This window comes from Trichechus manatus, unplaced genomic scaffold (genome assembly GCF_000243295.1).
Source record: "Trichechus manatus latirostris isolate Lorelei unplaced genomic scaffold, TriManLat1.0 scaffold00003, whole genome shotgun sequence".
Classification (NCBI taxonomy): Eukaryota; Metazoa; Chordata; class Mammalia; order Sirenia; family Trichechidae; genus Trichechus; species Trichechus manatus.
In genome coordinates, this window is record NW_004443939.1 from 34,786,921 (window position 1) to 34,806,627 (window position 19,707).

General features: G+C 39.2%; 1 protein-coding gene and 1 pseudogene across 2 annotated transcripts in view; both read left to right on the forward strand.

The window, feature by feature from the left end:
• SAMD13 (sterile alpha motif domain containing 13) overlaps positions 1-7,962 on the forward strand; it is a 46,202-nt gene extending 38,240 nt beyond the window's left edge. For both annotated transcript variants that reach the window (XM_004369104.1, XM_004369103.1), the window contains exon 4: positions 6,804-7,962. In XM_004369104.1, coding sequence (XP_004369161.1) covers positions 6,804-6,947 — 144 coding nt within the window. In that variant the 3' untranslated portion in view covers positions 6,948-7,962. The remainder of the gene's footprint in view (positions 1-6,803) is intronic.
• Positions 509-1,294, forward strand: LOC111820585 (dnaJ homolog subfamily B member 6 pseudogene; annotated as a pseudogene).
• Positions 7,963-19,707: the final 11,745 nt, after the last annotated feature.

Sequence of the window (19,707 nt, forward strand, 5' to 3'; positions counted from 1 at the left end):
GCCAGCAGCAAGTATTGAGTAACACAAAGTGATACTCATTAGGTCACTGAAGGCATTAGCCCTCAAAATGAGTCAAAATGGATTTTGTATCTGATTTAAGTGTGACTGTTACTTTAACAGATGAGGTAAAGACTCCTTTTTGAACCACACAGATAGTTCTCTCTGTTAACAAGCTGCTTAGCATGAATTTTTAAACCAGGTAAAGCCTTTACAATATATATATTTTCCGTCTCAAATTTTCCACCAATAGGCTCGCAAGGCAAGTGCAACATCAGATGAGAGTCATTGGCTGAGAATTTTGAGATCATAGTCACTCCACCCACAATGAGCTACAGAGAGCCGGCAGTGGGGAGTGGGGGTGGGGGTGGGGGAGTGTGGAGGGTACATACACCAAAAGAGGAATTTCTCCCACAGAAGACTTCATCCCAAGAATTATGTGACAAGGTTCAAAGGGACTTGAATAGCTCATCATCTTTCTTTCCAAAGTTATGTGGAAATTCTTCAGAAAATAATCTTTTTGTCTTATGAGGGAAGGCCTTGTAAAGAAACATGGCGAATTACTACAAAGTACTTGGAGTGCCTCAAAATGCTTCCTCCTCTGATATTAAGAAAGCCTATCACCAATTAGCAAGACAAGTACACCCAGACAAGAACCCAGAAGACAAAGAGGCAGCTGAGGAGAAATTCAAACAAGTAGCAGAGGCCTATGAAGTCTTGTCTGATGCCAAGAAACGAAATGCCTATGACAAGTCCAGAGGGAACCTGATGAAAAGGAAAAATAGAGGAGACAGCAGAGAGGACAACCACTTGGAGGAGGAAATATTCTTTGAGAGGCTTCATGGCATCTTTCAGAATGTCTTTGAAGATGAAGACCTCTTTTCAAGAGATTATTTTTCTACTGGCCGTGTGGATAGGGCCAGGAGATTCCACTCCTTCTTTAATGTGACCCCTGTGTTAGACACAGGATTTTCCACTTTTGTATCCCTGGGCTCGGGACCAAGTCCCTCTTCCTCCTCGACATTTGTACCCTTTGTGAGCAGTGGAATGGGAAACTTCAGACTGGTCACCACTTGTAGCCAGATAGTGAATGGCAAGAGAGTTGTTACAAAGAAAGTGCTAGAAAATGTAAGGGGGAGGACTGAAATGGAAAAAGAAAGAATATTTCATTAGATTCCTCCACCTGTGTGCTAAGCAATTGCTGCTGTGTTCTTTAACAGGAAGAGTTTCATATAAAGCTGGTGAGTCTTGGTGTTTATCAAAGGCATAATTAGAATCTTTAAGTGTTTTGAATTAAAATAGACGGAGGTCACTTTAGTCCAAACCTCTCATTTCACAGAGGAGGGGAGTAACGGACCAGATGTTGACACAAGCAGCAGAGTTGGGTTTCCAGTCTTCTCACTCTAATTTGAGATTTCTTTTTCCCACTCTGTATTAGCAACAGTGGAGATGTTGCCACAGATATGGCTATCTAAGTCAGTTGTAGTGCCCTATCATAAATCCTATTGACTTCTCTGAATTTTTCCCCATATCTTGCTGTTATCTGATCGCCTGTTTCTTGATATCTACTCTTTCTGCTTCCTAGCCTCTTTGCTTCTTCCCTTCCCACCTCAACCTCTTTTCTTTCCTTACATTTCCAATGGACCATATCCCAGTCACACTCAGTTGAAAGTTACCTAGGTATAGAGTAATGTTGGCATAGAGGAAGGGTAAAAATTAAATGGGTTAAGTTTTTTTTTTTTTTTCATACGTTTTTCTTAATAGCTAACATTTATTGAGTGCTCAGTAGATGTCGGGAATTCTTAACATGTATTATCTCAATAATCCTTTCAGCACTGAAATACAGTAGCTATCCCTTGCCCCATATAGATAAGGAAATGAGGCTTAGAGAGATTAAGTAACATGCCCCAGGCTCCACCTAATAAGTGGTGAATTAGTGTGTTACTCTAAGGCACATGCTTATCTACTGAGCTATAATATCTATGGATTTTACTCATTTGTTATTTGTAAATCTAGACCGTTGCCCTCATTGGAAATTTACACCTGTCATCTCTAAACCTTACTTCAAATGCATGAGTCCTTGCTGGGACTTATTAACTGTGCAAACATTCTGTACGTTATTACCCAACAGGAACTTGAAGGGTAAATGTTTTTACATAATCAACTGATAAATCAATGTAAAAAGTTTCACTGATGCTAACAGATGATTATCCTTTAACACAGAAGTGTAAACAGGATCCCTGAGATGTGAATTAATTATCTTTCTGTTTTGGCATTAATATGATATGCATGCTGAATCATGGGATTTCTTTTTTTAATTGGGTGGAACTGGCCACACTCCATTCTTTCATTTTTACTAATAAGCGAACTAAGGTTCAGAGGAGTTGCTCTTTGTAGGAAGCCGCTGGCAAAGATAGCATTAGAACCTCTGTCTTCCCCTTTCAGTCCCGTGGTCATTCTAGTCCCATCACTAGTCCCATGCTGACTCTTTGGCAAGATTTGGCTTTCCTTTGCATCACAATCTATTGTTGAAATTATGTAACAGATTATTAGCTTTCTTAATCAAGGGATTTTCTTGTGTGTGTCATTTTTATGAAACAAATGCTTTTTTGTAGTCTTTGAACCTTTTTAATCTCGTTAAATTTTCTAAACTTGAACAACAGTATGCATGCATCCCTCTGGCAAGGGATAGTATTCAAACACTGAGCACATGTCCAGAAAGGGAGCAGAAGGCAGATTTGGGATCTGAACACATTCCTTTTCTTTGAAAGCCTATACATTTTCACTTAATAGTCATTGAGTACCTCCTCTATGTCAGCACTGAGCTGGGTACTTTACATGAATCATTTCCAATCTCCAAAATCCTTCAGGGGGTAAAAGTAAGCAAACTGAGGCCCAGGGAAGTTATTAAGTAATTTACACAGTAAATTGCGGAGACAGGATTCAGACTGCAGTCTGTCTTGCCCTAAATCTCACATTCCCATTACTCTGACTTCTACTCCCATATATCTGAGCTGCTGTAGTCATGGTTTAAAAGGAAAATTTTGTTGCAAGTGTGAATGAACGATATGCATTTCAAGAATTCTAAAATGGAAATATACAGATGGAGCTTTCTTTCACCAGCGCTGGTCTGAGGTGAACTGCAGTGTGTCTCCTGAACAAAAAGAAAAATCAAATCGGAGCATGAAACATGATTTTCCATTTTGTCTTAAGTAAAATCCAAATCTCAGCATTTTTCACAGACATGCTTGGTTTTTGACAAAAATGCTGAGTTGTGGAAGGATTTTTGCCTGCAGAGATTTAAAAAAAAAAAAAACTCACATCTCAGTCAAGGATTTTCTTGCGGTATAGAAATGAAAGTGGTGTCATCCCTTCCTGATGCCTGTTTAAAATATGTAGTCAGTATGAGCAAACAACAGCAAAGGAAAAATGGGGAGCAGGAAGGGCTTTACTATTTTTTTTAAACATTCCAAGTGAGGCAGTATGCACCTCAGCGCTCAGGCTAACAGCATGAGCCTTGAAGTAAGCTATAATTCAGATCGCTGTGGCCTCACAGTGCCTTCACACCTGCTGCTGTGCTTGTTTCCAGGTGTCAAAAGCTCCTCTGCCATCCTTCAAACCTGCAGCTTTCACTAACGGGTGAACTTTAGGATTATTTGCTGCCTAAGTAGAAAAATGCTGAATGCCACCTTATTTTTGTAGTTGTTTACTGCAGGGAGAAAACAATAACAAAAATATGGTGGCATTCAGCATCATTCCGTTGTACACAGGGTTGCTATGAGCCACAACCAAATCAACGGCACCTAACAACAAGTAGAAAAAAATACTTCAGGATTGAAAAGTCAATTCCTATGTCCTTAAATAATTGCTCACTCTTGCCCTGTCAGCCTTTGTATGCTATGGTTTTGAATAGTTGTCTCTCAAATTAATGTGTGACTTTTGTCTTCTAGTAGCTGACAAAATAAAGGTTTCCAAAGCTCAAAAACACCATAGACCAGTTCAAAGTAATTTCTGTTCTTCTGCTCTGGTTAGTGTTAGATGGTTTACAAGTGAAATGAAGAGCATATTCCTGTCAGATGATGGAAGGGATGATGCCAAGAGATTGTATAACTCATAGCTCAGGGAACATTTGCAAGAGCAGTATCTCATGGAATCCTTTCAGAAACCCAGTATCCCCACAATATTCACCCAGGAAACAGAAGAGGAAGGGACTTGCCTAGGGTCAAAAATGGGTATTTTTTGAAGTTGCACGCTGTGTCCCCTTGTCTGTCAGTGGGGGAGGTGGGTACAGAGGTATGTGCGTAAAATCATGAACAAGTGTGCCGAGTCTCACCAAGCATGCACAGCTGGTCTGCCTCTTAAACCCAGGTCCCCTAAGAATCAGCTCACGTTCCCCGTACAGTAAACAATTACACAAATAAGTTGGCATTTAGCATTCAGTACTTCCTTACCAAAAGTTTTAAACCATTTTATGTATTTGGAGTCCTCATCTCTTTCATGAGAAGCTCGTTTTTACTTCGCCTCAAAGCTTTGTAGTCTCCAAAGTACCTGGAGTGAAGACCTCTGGTTGGGAAATGTGTGGAGAGTGGATTCGGAGAAGAATGGGGCTGGGGGGTGGGGGAGGAAATTTTGTGGCTGGCAGGGCCTCTGCCTGTCACGACCATATTTGGAATCTTGAGGATCCACAGAGAGGGATGTGGTAGGGGCTCTTCGCATAGAGAGGTTGATACTGAGATTGAGGCAAGATGGTTTTCCTTTTAAAGAACAAGAAACAAGCTCAAAGAAGGTGAGTAGTTTTTCCAACGCCCATTGTAGAGACCAGGAAACCTAAGTCCCAGTTTGACCAGCTAGACAGCATATACTTAACTTCTGAGTGTCAAGAGAAGCAGGAGGGAGTGATGAAAAGAAACACTGACTTTGGCTGTAGGCAGATGAGAATTCAAATCCTATGCTATTCTTTTTTTGGTAAACTAAGATAAACTATTTTTATCTTAGGTTAACTTCTTGCTTGATTCTTGGTTTGCCTATAAAATAAGGATGGTAATCTCTACCTTTTCTAATTTATACAGCTGTTTTAGGAATTAATTTTTTTTTGTCCTCAGCACTATTGTTATTTGTTGTATTTTTGCATTGTCTTTGTAATCTTTGTTCATATGAGTGAATAACAGTGTATCCCAGAAAAACAAAAACTATTTTAAAAAAAGCCTTATATATAAATTAAACAGGCAAAACTTTACTTTTCCTAATAATTTTCAACAAATAAAAATGCAACATATACCACATATGTTGTCACATTACCTACTCTACACATTTTACAGTGCTATCTATTGGGACATGGTGTACTTGCTTGTGACAGCGAATACTTCTTTGTTCTCCCATGGGAGGCTGTAGCTATCAGAAGCACTAGTCCTGAGCCTCTAAAGGCAGCATAAGAAAAATCCATCTCTGAAACTTCAAAATAGTTTTTTAGCAGTTGATGTTATAAAAAAGACTCAAGATGTTTGCTACATTTTCTTTCTTCGTGTGGGGGGCGGGGGTGGGGGCAGGGGGGATTAAAAAAGTTTGGTTTCTGCTTCAGAGAGGTTTCCCAAAGTGTAGAAATGAATGAAATCAATGAAAATTAATTTTTATTACATGGCATCATGGACAAACACTGTTCTGTTCTTCTGACTTTCATGACAGCTGAATTCAAGCTAATGTGTGTGTATGTGTTTTTCTGGAGTCCAGTGTATCAATTTGGACATATTGGGTGCTCCTTGTTCTTACGTGAATTGGCATTCTGTCTTCAAGAACAAAGTTTTTTAAAAAAATCACAAATCTAACTTGTCTTTGATTTGAGGCTGGGATAATTACAAAGAACATTTAGCAACAATGTTTTCAGATATTTAAATACCCTGTGAAACTGCAATTAAGAAACAGCTGATTCTAAGAACTATGCAACCAATAAAAAAATGAGGGAAGAATTATAAGCCTAGACACCAGGTCACAGCAGAATATCAATAATCTCCTTCTAACTCTTGCAATACCCATAAATAAAGTAGGAAAAAATAATAGGAATCATAAGAATAATGTAAAATAAAAAGTGCATACAGAACTGGGACTTTTTTTTTTTGTTAAATTTGCTACTTATGCCAGTTCCATAAGAACACTTGTAAGGAAAATATCAACTTCAGACAGAAGACTGATTACATTTTTGCTGTTTCTTCTTTGAGAGCAAAAGAATGTTAAAGCGTATGCAGAATTTTTTTGCCTATTTATTTCTGCCTTTAGGAAAAGAAAGTGTTATTCCTTTAGGAAGCAACATTTTTGATCCTCAGGGTACGTGCTCTAAGCTTGCGATCAGTTTTTTAAGACGTGGTATTTGTGTTTGAAAACAAGATCATCTATGGATTGTATGTAATTTAAAAATACAAGTAGAAGATGGAAGATAAAAATAGATGATCCTTTCTTAAATTTTGGGCAACTGAAAATGAAATGTTTTTAGCTTGGGAAAATTGCTATGACTTTTTTCTTGGAAAGGAGCCCTGGTGGTGCGGTGGTTAAGCACTGAACTGCGAAACTGAAAGCTCAGCTGTTCAAACCCACCAGCCACTCCATGGGAGAAAGATGTGGGAGTCTGCCCCTGTAAAGATTTACAGCCTTGGAAATCCTATGGGGCAGTTCTACTCTGACCAATGAGTTGGAATCGACTCGATGGCAGTGGGTTTGGGTTTTCTTTGGGTTTTCCATGGAACTTCAAAAGAAAGACTTTTTTCTTCATTATCCTTGAACTTAAGTGTTGGCTATATCCTCTGCTTCTATTTTAGGAAATTGACGGAAAATCCCTGCTCTTGATGACAAGGAATGATGTGTTGACAGGACTTCAGTTAAAATTGGGGCCTGCCCTGAAAATCTACGAGTATCATGTAAAACCTCTGCAGACAAAGCATTTAAAGAACAACTCTTCATAGTGGAGTCAAATTGGGGTCTTAGACCTCAAAAAATAAATAATTACATAATTTAGTTTCATGTGCTGAAACATTATAAACAGGATACATACATGTGTATATGTAAAGAATTTCAATCAAATGAAACGTTATCCTATTGGATAGACTAGGCAATCCATCTGCTGACCTGGATTCAGCCTGGGAGCAAGGACACAATGTGGACAGGATGGTTTTTCTTATGGAGTTTATCAGATAGCATGATCTTTGACATGATTAGACACCCCTCCCCACAAAGGCTTTGAAATCATAAGGATTTCCTTCATAGATTGCTTACACAAAACCCTTTAACAAAATTAATGAAATGAACATCTTTTGGTTACAGACTTAAGAAGATTAAAAATGAGAAAACTTGGGGAGGGGGAGAAAAGAGAAAGGAATTGCTGTCTTCCTTGAATTCCTCTGCTCCTTAGAGCTTGTGTTACTTGGATGGAATTGCCGACACCCTTTTTTATAGAGGGTCCTTCACTTGACCTTATTAAGGTTTCATTGGGATATGCTGTGATGTTTGAAATGAGCACACATCATGACCCCTTCAGGAGCAGAACCGTAGCTCTGAAAAGAGAACCCTGTTGTGTACTGGGAATATCCATCCATATTCAGCTAGCTTTACAGGGGGTAATGGTATTTTCTGCATAGACTTGCGTTTAAATTCGTTCCTTGGTTCTGAAGAAAGCATTTTTCATTTTATGGTTTGTATTTATAATTGTTTCTGAAGATATTCACCAAGGGTTATAGTTCAAAAAGCCTTGTTCCTGGTACAGAATATTTTTATATATACATATATATCCCTTCACGATGGTGTAATATTTTTTTAATTGTTCTGATGCTTTGCTTGATTCCTGGTTTGAGTCCTTGTTTCTAAGAACTTGAAAAGGTGGGCTTGTTGCATCTCTGTTCAAAGAGACATTTGTTAAATCTGTGTGTCAATGCCTTGTTGAATTGGTGCTTTGTGGTTTCAATAAAGCATTGCTTCAGTTTATGCCCAGTGTACCTTTGATCTTTTCTGTTTGGTTGCTTCTTTAACTGGGATTAAGAAATAAGTTCTCTCCTTGAAACCATGGAGAGAAAGTTGAGCCTTTTGGGGTGGGGTGGCAGGGGGGAACTGTAGCTATAGGAATTATATTGATCTATATGTGGATTTAGGAACCCTGGTGGCACAGTGGTTAAAGCACTGGGCTGCTAACCAAAAGATGGGCGGTTTGAACCCACCAGCTGCTCCACCAGAGAAGGATGTGGCACTCTGCTTCCATAAAGATTTACAGCCTTGGAAACCCTATGGGGCAGTTCTGTTCTGTCCTATAAGGCCATTATGAGTCCGAATTGACAACAGTGGGTTTGGGTTTGGTATATGTGGATTTGGACTCTCTGGGTGATAAAAATGGTTAACATACTTGGTTGCAAACTGAAAGGTTGGAGGTTCAAGTCCACCAAGAGGCACCTCAGGAGAAATTCCTGGTGATCTACTTCCAAAACATCAATCACTGAAAACCCTGTGGAGCACAGTTCTACTCTGACACACATGGAATCATCATGAGTCAGAACTGACTCAATAGCAACTAGTGGTAATGGTGGAGGATATGTGGATTTATCTTCTTTCTAAGCTGAATCATCCAAATAGTTCTTGTTCCTTCCTTTCCCTTCACCTGACAATCAATTGTATGTACCATTTTAGCCAAAAATTCTTTATTTGCTGTAGGCCAGTGGGGAGTCATTGTTTTTGTTTAGTTTTTAAACAATGATGAAAGTTATAGACCTTTCCTCTAGACAAAAGTTCATATTTCTACATGCAGAATTTTGCAGAGATTTCATGGACTCACTAAAATTTCCTCCTCCTCATAAAGTCCCTATTTTAGAGGGTATTGTAATTCACTCCCCTGTGGAGATAATTTCCCAAAAGAACAGGAAAATTGAAGATGAGTGTGAAAAAATATAGGAAATTGTATAGTCAGTGGGGTTCAAACCTCTACTGAGAATCTGCATTTCTAACAAGTTCCCAGGTGACACTAACGCTGCTGGCTTGGGACCAATTCTAAGAACCATTAGTAGAGCCCCCCAAACCCAAAACCAAACCCATTGCTGTCAAGTTGATTCTGACTCATAGCAACCCTATAGGACAGAGTAGCGCATCCCCATATGGTTTCCAAGGAGCAAGTGGTGGATTTGAACTGCTGACCTTTTGGTTAGCAGGAGGAGCGCTTAAGCACTGTGCCACCAGGGCTCCATTAGTAAAGCAGTGGTTTTCAAAATTTATCATACGTAAGAATCACCTGGCTTCAAGATGGCATCCTAGTTAGATACACCATGCTTTCCCTCTACAGCAAAGACCTGAGAAACAAAGTGAAACAGATACAGATGACAACTCTGGAACCTTGAGCATAAAATGAAAGGATATAGAATTAGATCAAATACCAACTGGAAAAAGAAACTGAACAACAGCAGCAAAGAGGAAGAGATAAGCAGTGGAGATGTCCTGACAGACAGCCTGGCACAGCACAGTCATTTTGAGACAAAGCCAGCAGTGAACCTGGGTGACGAGCAGAGGAAGACAACATCATGGAACTCCCAATAGGAGACAGAAACTTTGTTGACATACATGGAGTGAAGCAAGGTGAGCAGGACATGAACTGGAGCTAAGAAGGGAAAGTATAGGAAGGGGGACGAGACATTCAGGGATCCCAGTGTACACAGAGCAGGAAGGGAGTCAGGATCGAGAGACAGGGCAACTCTCCAGTGGCAGTATCTGACCAGTAGGAGGGTGGCAAGTGTGGAACAACAGATGAAACCCACCCCCACCCCTACAAAAAATTTTCTTCCTCTTTCTTTTCTCTTTTTTTCTCTCTCCTCCCTTAATTGGCTGCTGAGCCTGCCCCTCCATCACCATGGAGAGCACCTGCTTACCCCTTGGCTGCCTGCCTGCCCTCCCCTACCAGGGAGAGCACCTCTGTGCCTCTGGCTGTCCGCCCCTACACCTCCCTTCCTGGGGAGAGTGCCTTTGTGACCCCCAGCCACCCACCGTGCCCCTCCCCTGCATACAGAGGGCCTGTGCGACCCCCAGCTGTCTGCTCCACCACTCCTCCACCAGAGAGAGTGCCTGCGTGACCCATGGCTGCCTTCCCCCCACCAGATAGAGCACCTGTGCAGCCCCTGGCTGATAACCCTACCCCTCTGAAGGAAGTAATGCCTCCACACTCCCCGGACACCCACCCTACTCCTTGCCCGTCACCCACCTGCCTGGCAAGCAACTGTGAGCATTCCTGTACTGCTGGATAGCACCCACCCAACACACCTTCAGCCGTCTCACACATACAGTGAACAGCAATGAGGGCTAGCCCTGCCCGCTATTGCCTCATCCAACTGAGGACAGAAAGTAACAACACTGTGGTGCCAGATGAGTGATCAGTGAAGCACACGTGACCCACCTGCATAGACAAAACAAAACAAAAATCATAAATAAATAACACCTTAATACCTTGGAGACAGCAGACAATACCAAATCATATAAAGAAACAAGACAAGATGGCTCAACTAAATGACCAAAATAAAGAGGCAGAAGGTCTTCCTAAGGAAGAGATGGTAATGGAACTTCCTGATAAGGAATTCAAAAGGCTTATATATGGGGCTCTCAAAGAGATCAAGGAAAACACACACAAAATCAGGAAAACACAGACAAAACCCTAGAAGAATTCAGGAAAACAATACGAGAATAAAATGACAAATAGACAATTAGAAATCATACAAAAACAGCAACTAGAAATCCAGAAAATTAACAAAAAAAATCATAAATAGATAACTCAATGGAAGGATATAGAAGGAGAAATGAAACAATGGAAGAAAGAATCAGCAAAACAGAACACAATCCCTTGATACTAATTTGTTTGAACAATTAGGAAAAAGAATGGAAAAAAAAAATGAAGAAAGCCTAAGAATTATGTGGGACACTTTGAGGAGGAATAATTTATGCATTATTGGAATCCCAGAACAGGAGGAGACAAAAAAAAAAAAAAAAACCCACAGAATTTTTGAAGAATTGCTAGAAGAAAACTTCCCCATCATCATGAAAGACAAGAAGATTTCCATCCAAGAACCTCAACAAACCTCATACAGGATAGACCCCCCCCCAAAAAAAAGTCACCAAGATACCCCATAATCAAACTTTCCAAGTCCAAAGATAAAGAATTCTGAGAGCAGCTCAGGAAAAATGAAACATCAGCTACAAAGGAACTCCAATAAGACTAAGCTCTGATTTCTCGGCAGAAACCCTACCAGCAAGAAGGGAATGGATTGACATATATAAAACCCTGAAAGAAAAAAATTGCCAACCAAGAGTCATATACCCAGCAACACTGTCTCTTAAATACAATGGTGAAATTAGGACATTCCCAGATAAACAGAAATTAAGGTAATTTGTAAAAATCAGGCCATCTTTACAAGAAATACTAAAGGGAGTCCTTCAGATAGAGAACCAATGACATCAGACAACAACCTTAGAATAAGCCACACAATGGCATCACCAAGATGCCAATCCAGATAGAGAAATCTCAAAAGTAAAATAAAGCTACAGAATCAAAAACAGGGAACTAGAGATGTCAATCTGAAATCAACAACAACTTCAAAACAAAAAAGAGGGAATGTTGTAGTTACAGAAGTTACATATGGAGATGACGTCAAGGCGATATCTAAAAATAACAGACTGTTTTAAACATAAGACGACAAAGGTAAACCTCAAAGTAACCACAAAGAAAATTGACAAACCTACCCACCAAAATAAAGAAAATCAAAAAGACTCAGTAAAAACAAAATCAACAAAAATGAAGGAAATGAAAAGACAATCCATGAACAAAAAGAACTCAGCACAGAAAATTAAGCAGAACAAAGAAACTGTCAACACCACAAAAAAAAAAGCATAACAAAATTACAGCAGTAAATTCAAATCTGTTGATAATCACACAAATGTAAATGGTTTATATACACTAGTCAAGAGACAGAGAGTGGCAGAATGGATAAAAAATCATGACCCATTGATATGTTGCCTACAAGAGACACATCTTAGACACAAAGAACTTAAATAGGTTAAAAATCAAAGGATGGAAAAAAATATATCAAGCAAACAGCAACCAAAAAAGAGCAGGAGTGACAATATTAATCTCTGATAAAATAGACTATAAATCAAACTCCATCATATGAGACAAGGAAAGACATTATATAATGACTAAGGGATCAATCCACCAAGAGGACATAACCATAATAAATATTTACACATACAATGACCAAAACCTGTAACCAAACCCATCACTGTTGAGTTGATTCTGACTCATAGCAACCCTATAGGACAGAGAAGAACTGCCCCATAGGGTTTCCAAGGAGCGGCTGATGGATTCGAACTGCTGACCTTTTGGTGAGCAGCCAGGCTTTTAATGATAGAGCTCCAAAACACGTAAAATGAACCCTAATAGAAATGAAAAGAGAAATAGATAGTTCTACAATAATAGTATAATACCTTAACACACCACTTTCGACAATGGACAGAACAATAGAAAGAAACTCAACAAAGATACAGAAGATCTAAATAACACAATCAACCAACTTGACCTCATAGACATAAAAAGAGCACTCCACCCAACAGCAGCGCAGTACACATTCTTCTCCAGCACACATGGATCATTCTCTAGAGAAGCCCATATTCTAGGCCAAAAAGAAAGCCTCAATAAATTCAAAAATATCAAAATAATACAAACCATCTTCCCAGATCACAATGCTATAAAATTATAAATCAATAACAGGAAGAATAAAGAAAAAAGTCAAATTCTTGGAAACTGAACAATACCATGCTTAAAAACCACCAGGTAATAGAAGAAATTAAAAATGAAATAAAAAAATTCCTAGAATCAAATGAGAATGAAAATACAACATACCAAAACCTTTGGGACACAGTAAAATCAGCGCTCAGAGGCCAATTTATAGCAATAAACACATCAAAAAAGAAAGGTAAAAATCAATACTTTAACCCTACAACTAGAACATTTAGAAAAAGAGCAGCAAAAGAAGCCCACAGCCACCAGAAGAGAGGAAATAATAAAGATTTGAGCAGAATTAAATGAAGCAAAAAAAAAATTGAAACGATCAATAATACTAGAAGCTGGTTCTTTGAAAGATTCAATAAAATGACAAACCACTGGTCAAACTGATGAAAAAAAAGGAGAAGATGAAAATAACCCAAGTAAAAAATGAGATGAGTGACATCACAACAGAACCAACTGAAATAAATAGGATCATAGCAGAATACTATGAAAAATTGTACTCCAACAAATTTGAAAACCTAGAGGAAATGGACAAATTTCTAGAAACACACTATCTACCTAAACTAACATTAACTGAGGTAGAAAACCTGAATAGACCCATAACAACAGAAGAAATTGAAGAGGTCATAAAAAAAAGAAAAGAAAAAAAAACTACCAACAAAAAAAACCCTGGCCTTGACAAGTTCACTGGAGAATTCTAGCAAACATTCAGAGAAGGGTTGACACCAATACTACTCACACTATTCCAGAACATAGAAAAGGAATGAATACTCCCTAATTCATTCTATAAAGCCAGCATAACACTGATACTAAAGCCAGGCGAAGACACCACTAAAAAATAAAATTATAGACCAATACCCTCATGAACATTGACACAAAAATTCTCAACAAAATTCTAGCCAATAGACTTCAAGAGCATATCAAAAAATAATGTATCATGACCAAGTGAGATTCTTAACAGGTATGCAAGGATGGTTCACCATTAGAAAATCAATCAACATAATCCACCACATAAATAAAACAAAGGAAAAGAATCTCATGGTCATCTCAATCAATGTAGAAAAAGTATTTGATAAAGTCCAACACCTATTCCTGATTAAAAGTCTCACCAAAGTAGGAATAGAAGGGAAATTCCTCAACCTAATTAAGGACATAAACACAATACCAACAGCCAACATTATTCTCGACAGAGAGACTGAAAGCATTCCCCCTGAGAACGGGAACCAGACAAGGATGCCCTTTATAACCACTCTTATTCAGTATTGTACTGGAAGTTCTAGCTAGAGCAATAAGACATGAAAGGGAAATAAAAACCATCCAAATTGGTAAGGAAGAAGTAAAACTAAAATCAAACCCCCTATCTGCATATCATATGATCCTATACGTAGAAAATCCCAGAGAATCCACAACAAAGCTATTGGAACTAATAGAGGATTCAGTAAAATGGCAGGGTACAAGATAAACATAAAAAACAGTCAGCCCCCAGACACCCTTTTAGCTCAGTAATGAAGTCACTCCCGAGGTTCACCATTCAGCCAAAGATTAAACAACCCCATAAAAGAAAACAAGACTAATGGGGCACAACAGTCCAGCGACAAGGACTAGAAAGCAGGAGGGGACAGGAAAGGTGGTAATAGGGAACCCAAGGTTGAGAAGGGACAGTGTTGACATGTCATAGGGTTGTTAACCATTGTCATGAAACAATATGTGTACTGTTTAATGAGAAACTATTTGTTCTGTAAACCTTCATCTAAAGTACAATAAAAAAAAAAGCATATACAATCAAATAAAAAACAGTCAGATTCCTCTACACTAAGAGAATTCTGAAAAGAAAATCAGGAAAATAATACCATTTACAATAGCCCCCCAAAATATAAAATACTTAGGAATGAATGTATCTAGAGACATAAAAGACTTATGCAAAGAAAACTGCAAAACACTACTCCAAGAAACCAAAAAAGACCTTCATAAATGGAAAAATATACCATACTCACGGACAGGAAGACAACATTGTGGAAATGTCAATACTACCCAAAGCAATCTATAGATACAATGCAATTCTGATCCAAATTCCAACAACATTCTTTAATGAGGTGGAAAAACTAATTACCAACTTCATATGGAAAGGAAAGGACTCTGGATAAAGTAAAGCATTACTGAAAAAGAAGAACAAAGTAGGCGGCCTCACACTACCTGATCTCAGAACTTGCTATATAGCTACAGTAGTCAAAACAGCCTGGTACTGGTAGAGTGACAAACACATAGACCAATGGAACAGAATTGAGAACCCAGAAGTAAATCCATCCACCTATGGATGCCTAATCTTTGACAAAGGGTCAAAGTCCACTAAATGCAGAAGAGGTAGTCTCTTCGACAAATGGTGCTGGCAAAACTGGATATCTATTTGCAGAAAAATGAAACTGCATCCATACCTCACACTATACACCAAAACTAACTCAAAATGGATCAAAGGCAGAAATGTAAAACCTAAAATTATAAAGACCATGAAAGAAAACATAGGGATAATGCCATGGGCTCTAATTTATGACATAAAAAAATACAAGCATAAGTAAAAATGTACAAACTCCAGAAGATAAACTAAATAACTGGGACCTCCTAAAAATTAAATACTTATGCTCATCAAAAGACTTTTCCAAGAGAGTAAAAAGAGAACCTACCAACTGGGAAAAATTCTCTGGCAATGACAAATCTGATAAAAGTTCAATCTCTAAAATATACAGAAAACTTGAACAACTCAGCAATAAAAGACAAGCAACCCAATCACAAAATGGGCAAAAGCCATGAACAGACACTTCACCAAAGAGTACATCCAGAAGGCCAACCAATACGTGAAAAGATGCTTATGATCATTAGCTATCAAAGAGATGCAGATCAAAACCCCAGTGAGATACCATCTCACCCCTGCAAGAATAGCACTGATCAAAAATTCAGAAAACAATAAATGCTGGTGAGGTTGTGGGGAGATTGGAAGTCTCTCACGTTGCTGTATGTACCATATGTATGTTCATATATATAATAGAACACAAAGGGTGCGCAGTCATAGAAGCTTCCTAGACACATCCAAACACCTCGAGGGACTGAATTACTGGGGACCATGATCTCAGGGGTCTTCTGGGTCAATTGGTATAACAATATTTATAAAGAAAATGTTCTACATCCTACTTTGGTAAGTAGCATCTGGGGTCTTAAAAACTTGCAAGCAGCTATCTAAGATACATCTTTTGGTCCCATCCCATTCAGAGCAAAGGAGAATGAAGAAAACCAAAGACACAAGGAAAATATTAGTCCACAGGACTAATGGACCACATGAACCACAGCCTCCACCAGCCTGAGCCCAGAAGAATTAGATGGTGCCCGCCTACCACCACTGACTGCTCTGACTGGAATAACAATAGCAGTGTGGTTAAAATAGGCTAAAAGTACTTCAAATTCGGTAGGTAGGCAGCTTTTCTCTCCAGGCAGCTGTAAAAATCAGAGACATTGATTCCTTTTCAGATCAAACTGGATTTCTATTAATGTAATCTGGGTCAATAACTAGTAGCAAATGCACAAGCTGTGTGGGAAAGCATATCATGAATGTGATTGGGAAGGAGCATTGCCCGGATGCCAAAGTTGACAAAGGTTTATGTTGTTGTTAGGTGCTGTCAGGTTGGTTCTCACTCATAGCGACCCTAGGTACGACAGAACAAAACACTGGCCAGTCCTGTGCCATCCTCACAATCCTTTCTAAGCTTGAGCCCCTTGTTCCTGCCCCATGTCAATCCATCTCGATGAGGGTCTTCCTCTTTTTTGCTGACCCTCTGCTTTATCAAGCATGATGTCCTTCTCCAGGGACTGGTCCCTTCTGATAACATATCCAAAGTAAGATGAAGTCGCACCATCCTCGATTCTAAGGAGCATTCTGGCTGTACTTCTTCTAAGACAGAATTGTTCATTTTTCTGGCAGCCCATGGTATATTCAATATTCTTCACCAACACCAGAATTCAAATGCATCAATTCTTCTTTGGTCTTCCTTATTCACTGCCCAGCTTTCATATGCATTTGAGGTGATTGAAAATACCGTGACTTGGGTCAGGTGCATCTTAGTCCTCAAAGTAACATCTTTGCTTATTAACACTTTAAAGAGGTCTTTTGCAGCAAGTTTGCCCAATGCAATACACTGTTTGATTTCTTGACTTCTGTTTCCGTGGACGTTATTGTGGATCCAAGTAAAATGAAATCCTTGACAACTTCAATATTTTCTCTGCTTATCATGATGTTGCTTATTGGTCCAGTTGTGAGGATTTTTGTTTTCTTTATGTTGAGGTGTAATCCATAATGAAGGCTGTGTCTTTGATCTTCATCAGGAAGTGCTCCAAGTCCTCTTTACTTTCAGCTTGCAAAGTTGTATCATCTGCATGTGGGTTATTAATGAGTCTTCCACCAATCCTGTTGCCACATTCTTCTTCATATAGTCCAGCTTCTCAGATTATTTGCTCAGCATACAGATTGAATTAGTATGATGAAAGGATCCAACCCTGACACACACCTTTCCTGATTTTAAACCACACAATATCCCTTGCTCTGTTTGAACAACTGCCTCTTAGTTTGTGTACAGGTTTTACATGAGCACAATTAACTGTTCTGGAATTCCCATTCTTTGCAATGTTGTCCATAGTTTGTTATGAGTCACACAGTTGAACGTCTTTGCATATGTCGCAACTTTTTAATGTTGAATTTAGATTATTCTCAACTGGGAGCAGGGCAGACAGGATATCACTATCACCAGGAAGGATTTAGAAAAGTAACTGCCACTCCACCTCCTCTCCCTGACCCATATTCTAACCTCTGATTTACTCTACCAAAAAAAAAGAAACATTGCCGTGGAGTCAGTCCTGACTCATAGTGACCCTGTATGACAGAGCAGAATTGCTCCCATAGGATTTCCAAGGCTCTAATCTTTATGGAAGCAGACTGCCACATCTTTCTCCCGTGGAGCAGCTGGTGGGTTCGCGCTACTGACCTCTCGGTTAGCAGCCAAGCACTTATCCACTGCCCCACCAGGGCTCCTTTCAGACCCTACAAAAGAGACTTAATGAATTAATTTAAAGGAGAGGACACAAAAGGGTCACTTTTCAGCAGAATTTAAGTCTACATGTTTTTCTTGGCCCAACGAAGTGTGTATTTTTTAAACTACATTTGCATGATTCTAGGTGAGACATAAATCTCCAATTTGGTATAATCTCTTCCATTCCCTAATGTCGTATAACCAGCAACTTCACATTTTCACATTAACTGTGTGGATTCTGAGAGCATTTGAGTTTTAGGCTCCCTGACCTAGAGCAAAGAACATCCAGAAAGCCCCTGATACTGAGTTAATTCAAGATCTAGAGACTGCAAGTAGATTTAGTGGAGAAGAAACAAATTGGTATATTGCATTTGGAATGTGCAGCAGATTTGAGCATCATTTTTGATACTTAATGGACATGATGAATTTGAAGAAAAAGAGACCAGTCGGTGCAGTCTCCTTGTTCTGTCTTCAATAAATATCCTGTGCAAACGAAGTTTTGTTTTGTTTTTTCTCCCTCTGAGCTTTGTATACCCTGTCAGGGGCATGCACTGTCCTTTCTTTGTATTAGTTAAATATATCTTCAGAGGAATTTAATTTGGAAAAGTCTAATGACCCACAGTTGCCCAACTACTCCCATATTTGGAAGCCAAATGCAGAAAGTACTTACTGGTGGTGATTCATCTGCCTCTGACCATCATTGCAAATGGGATCTGCAGGGGTCAGGTCTGGGCCCAGAGCCATTAAATGTTTTCAGTAATGATTTGGAGGATGAAGTTAAATGTTCAAAGAGCTGACTGCAGCAGGACAGATATTCCTCTTAGGAGAAAACTTGTTAATTCTGCTTCTAAACCAGGAACAGAAGCCACAGGAAGGAGAGAGAGTGAGCAATGGGTGCATTAATGAACAGCTCGTTAGCTTCATGCTGTAGCTCTACAGGCAATTAAGTAGTCTGGGTACCATTTCTGGCCAGGAGTGCAGTACTGCAGAGAGACAGAGATTAAAATGATTGTACCCACATTCATTTGGTGACTGTGGCTGTCTTGTCTCTTAGAATCACTTGAAGGTTGTGAATCTCAAAGAAAAGAACTATTTCTAGCCTAGCTCTGGGGCAGAATAATGGAGGATCCTGCAGGTAAAGCAAGAGAAGTCTTTGGCTACCCACAAATAGGTAGCTGTTTTGATGCCTCCTTACCTCAATTAGGTAAGCATGCTCCTTTCTACGATTGCCTTTAGGGAGAAATCAGGAAAAGCTGAGGAGGCCAGGCAATCTCCAAATAGAAAATGTGCCCCTCTTCTATGGAATGAGTCCATGGGCAGATCCACCCTGTATCATAGCAGAGGTGGGAAAGAGGTCAGTGAGTAAAAATGGAAATAATGCTGAACATACTTGTTACCTGTGGGGGAAACCGTGGCTCCAGACAGCCAGATCTATAAGCAACAATATAAAGGGAAATATGCTGCAAGATAGCATATGCTATCACACAGGCACCACCCATGGGGCACCTTTGGTCACAGGGGTTAAAGGCCTCAAGCTTCCAGAAAAGTCAAGTAAAGCAACCAAGGAAAGGCCTGCTGCAAGGGCCTCCAGCTCTGTCATCTCTGGGATGTTCTATAGAAAAATTCTCAAGTTACGTTTCTCCTCTCCATACTAAGGGTAGCAGAGTCATTCAGTAAATTGTTTCGTTTCTTTTTTTTCAATGGTTTTCATTCTATTTTCATATGCTGGTAATTCAAAAATAATACAAAAGAACTCATCAGATTATAAACATTTTGAGGAAAACTCAATAAAACTCTTTAAGCACCATAAGTTCCTGCCTTTCAGAATTAGTGTTTGGTACATCATTCGCCCTTCTG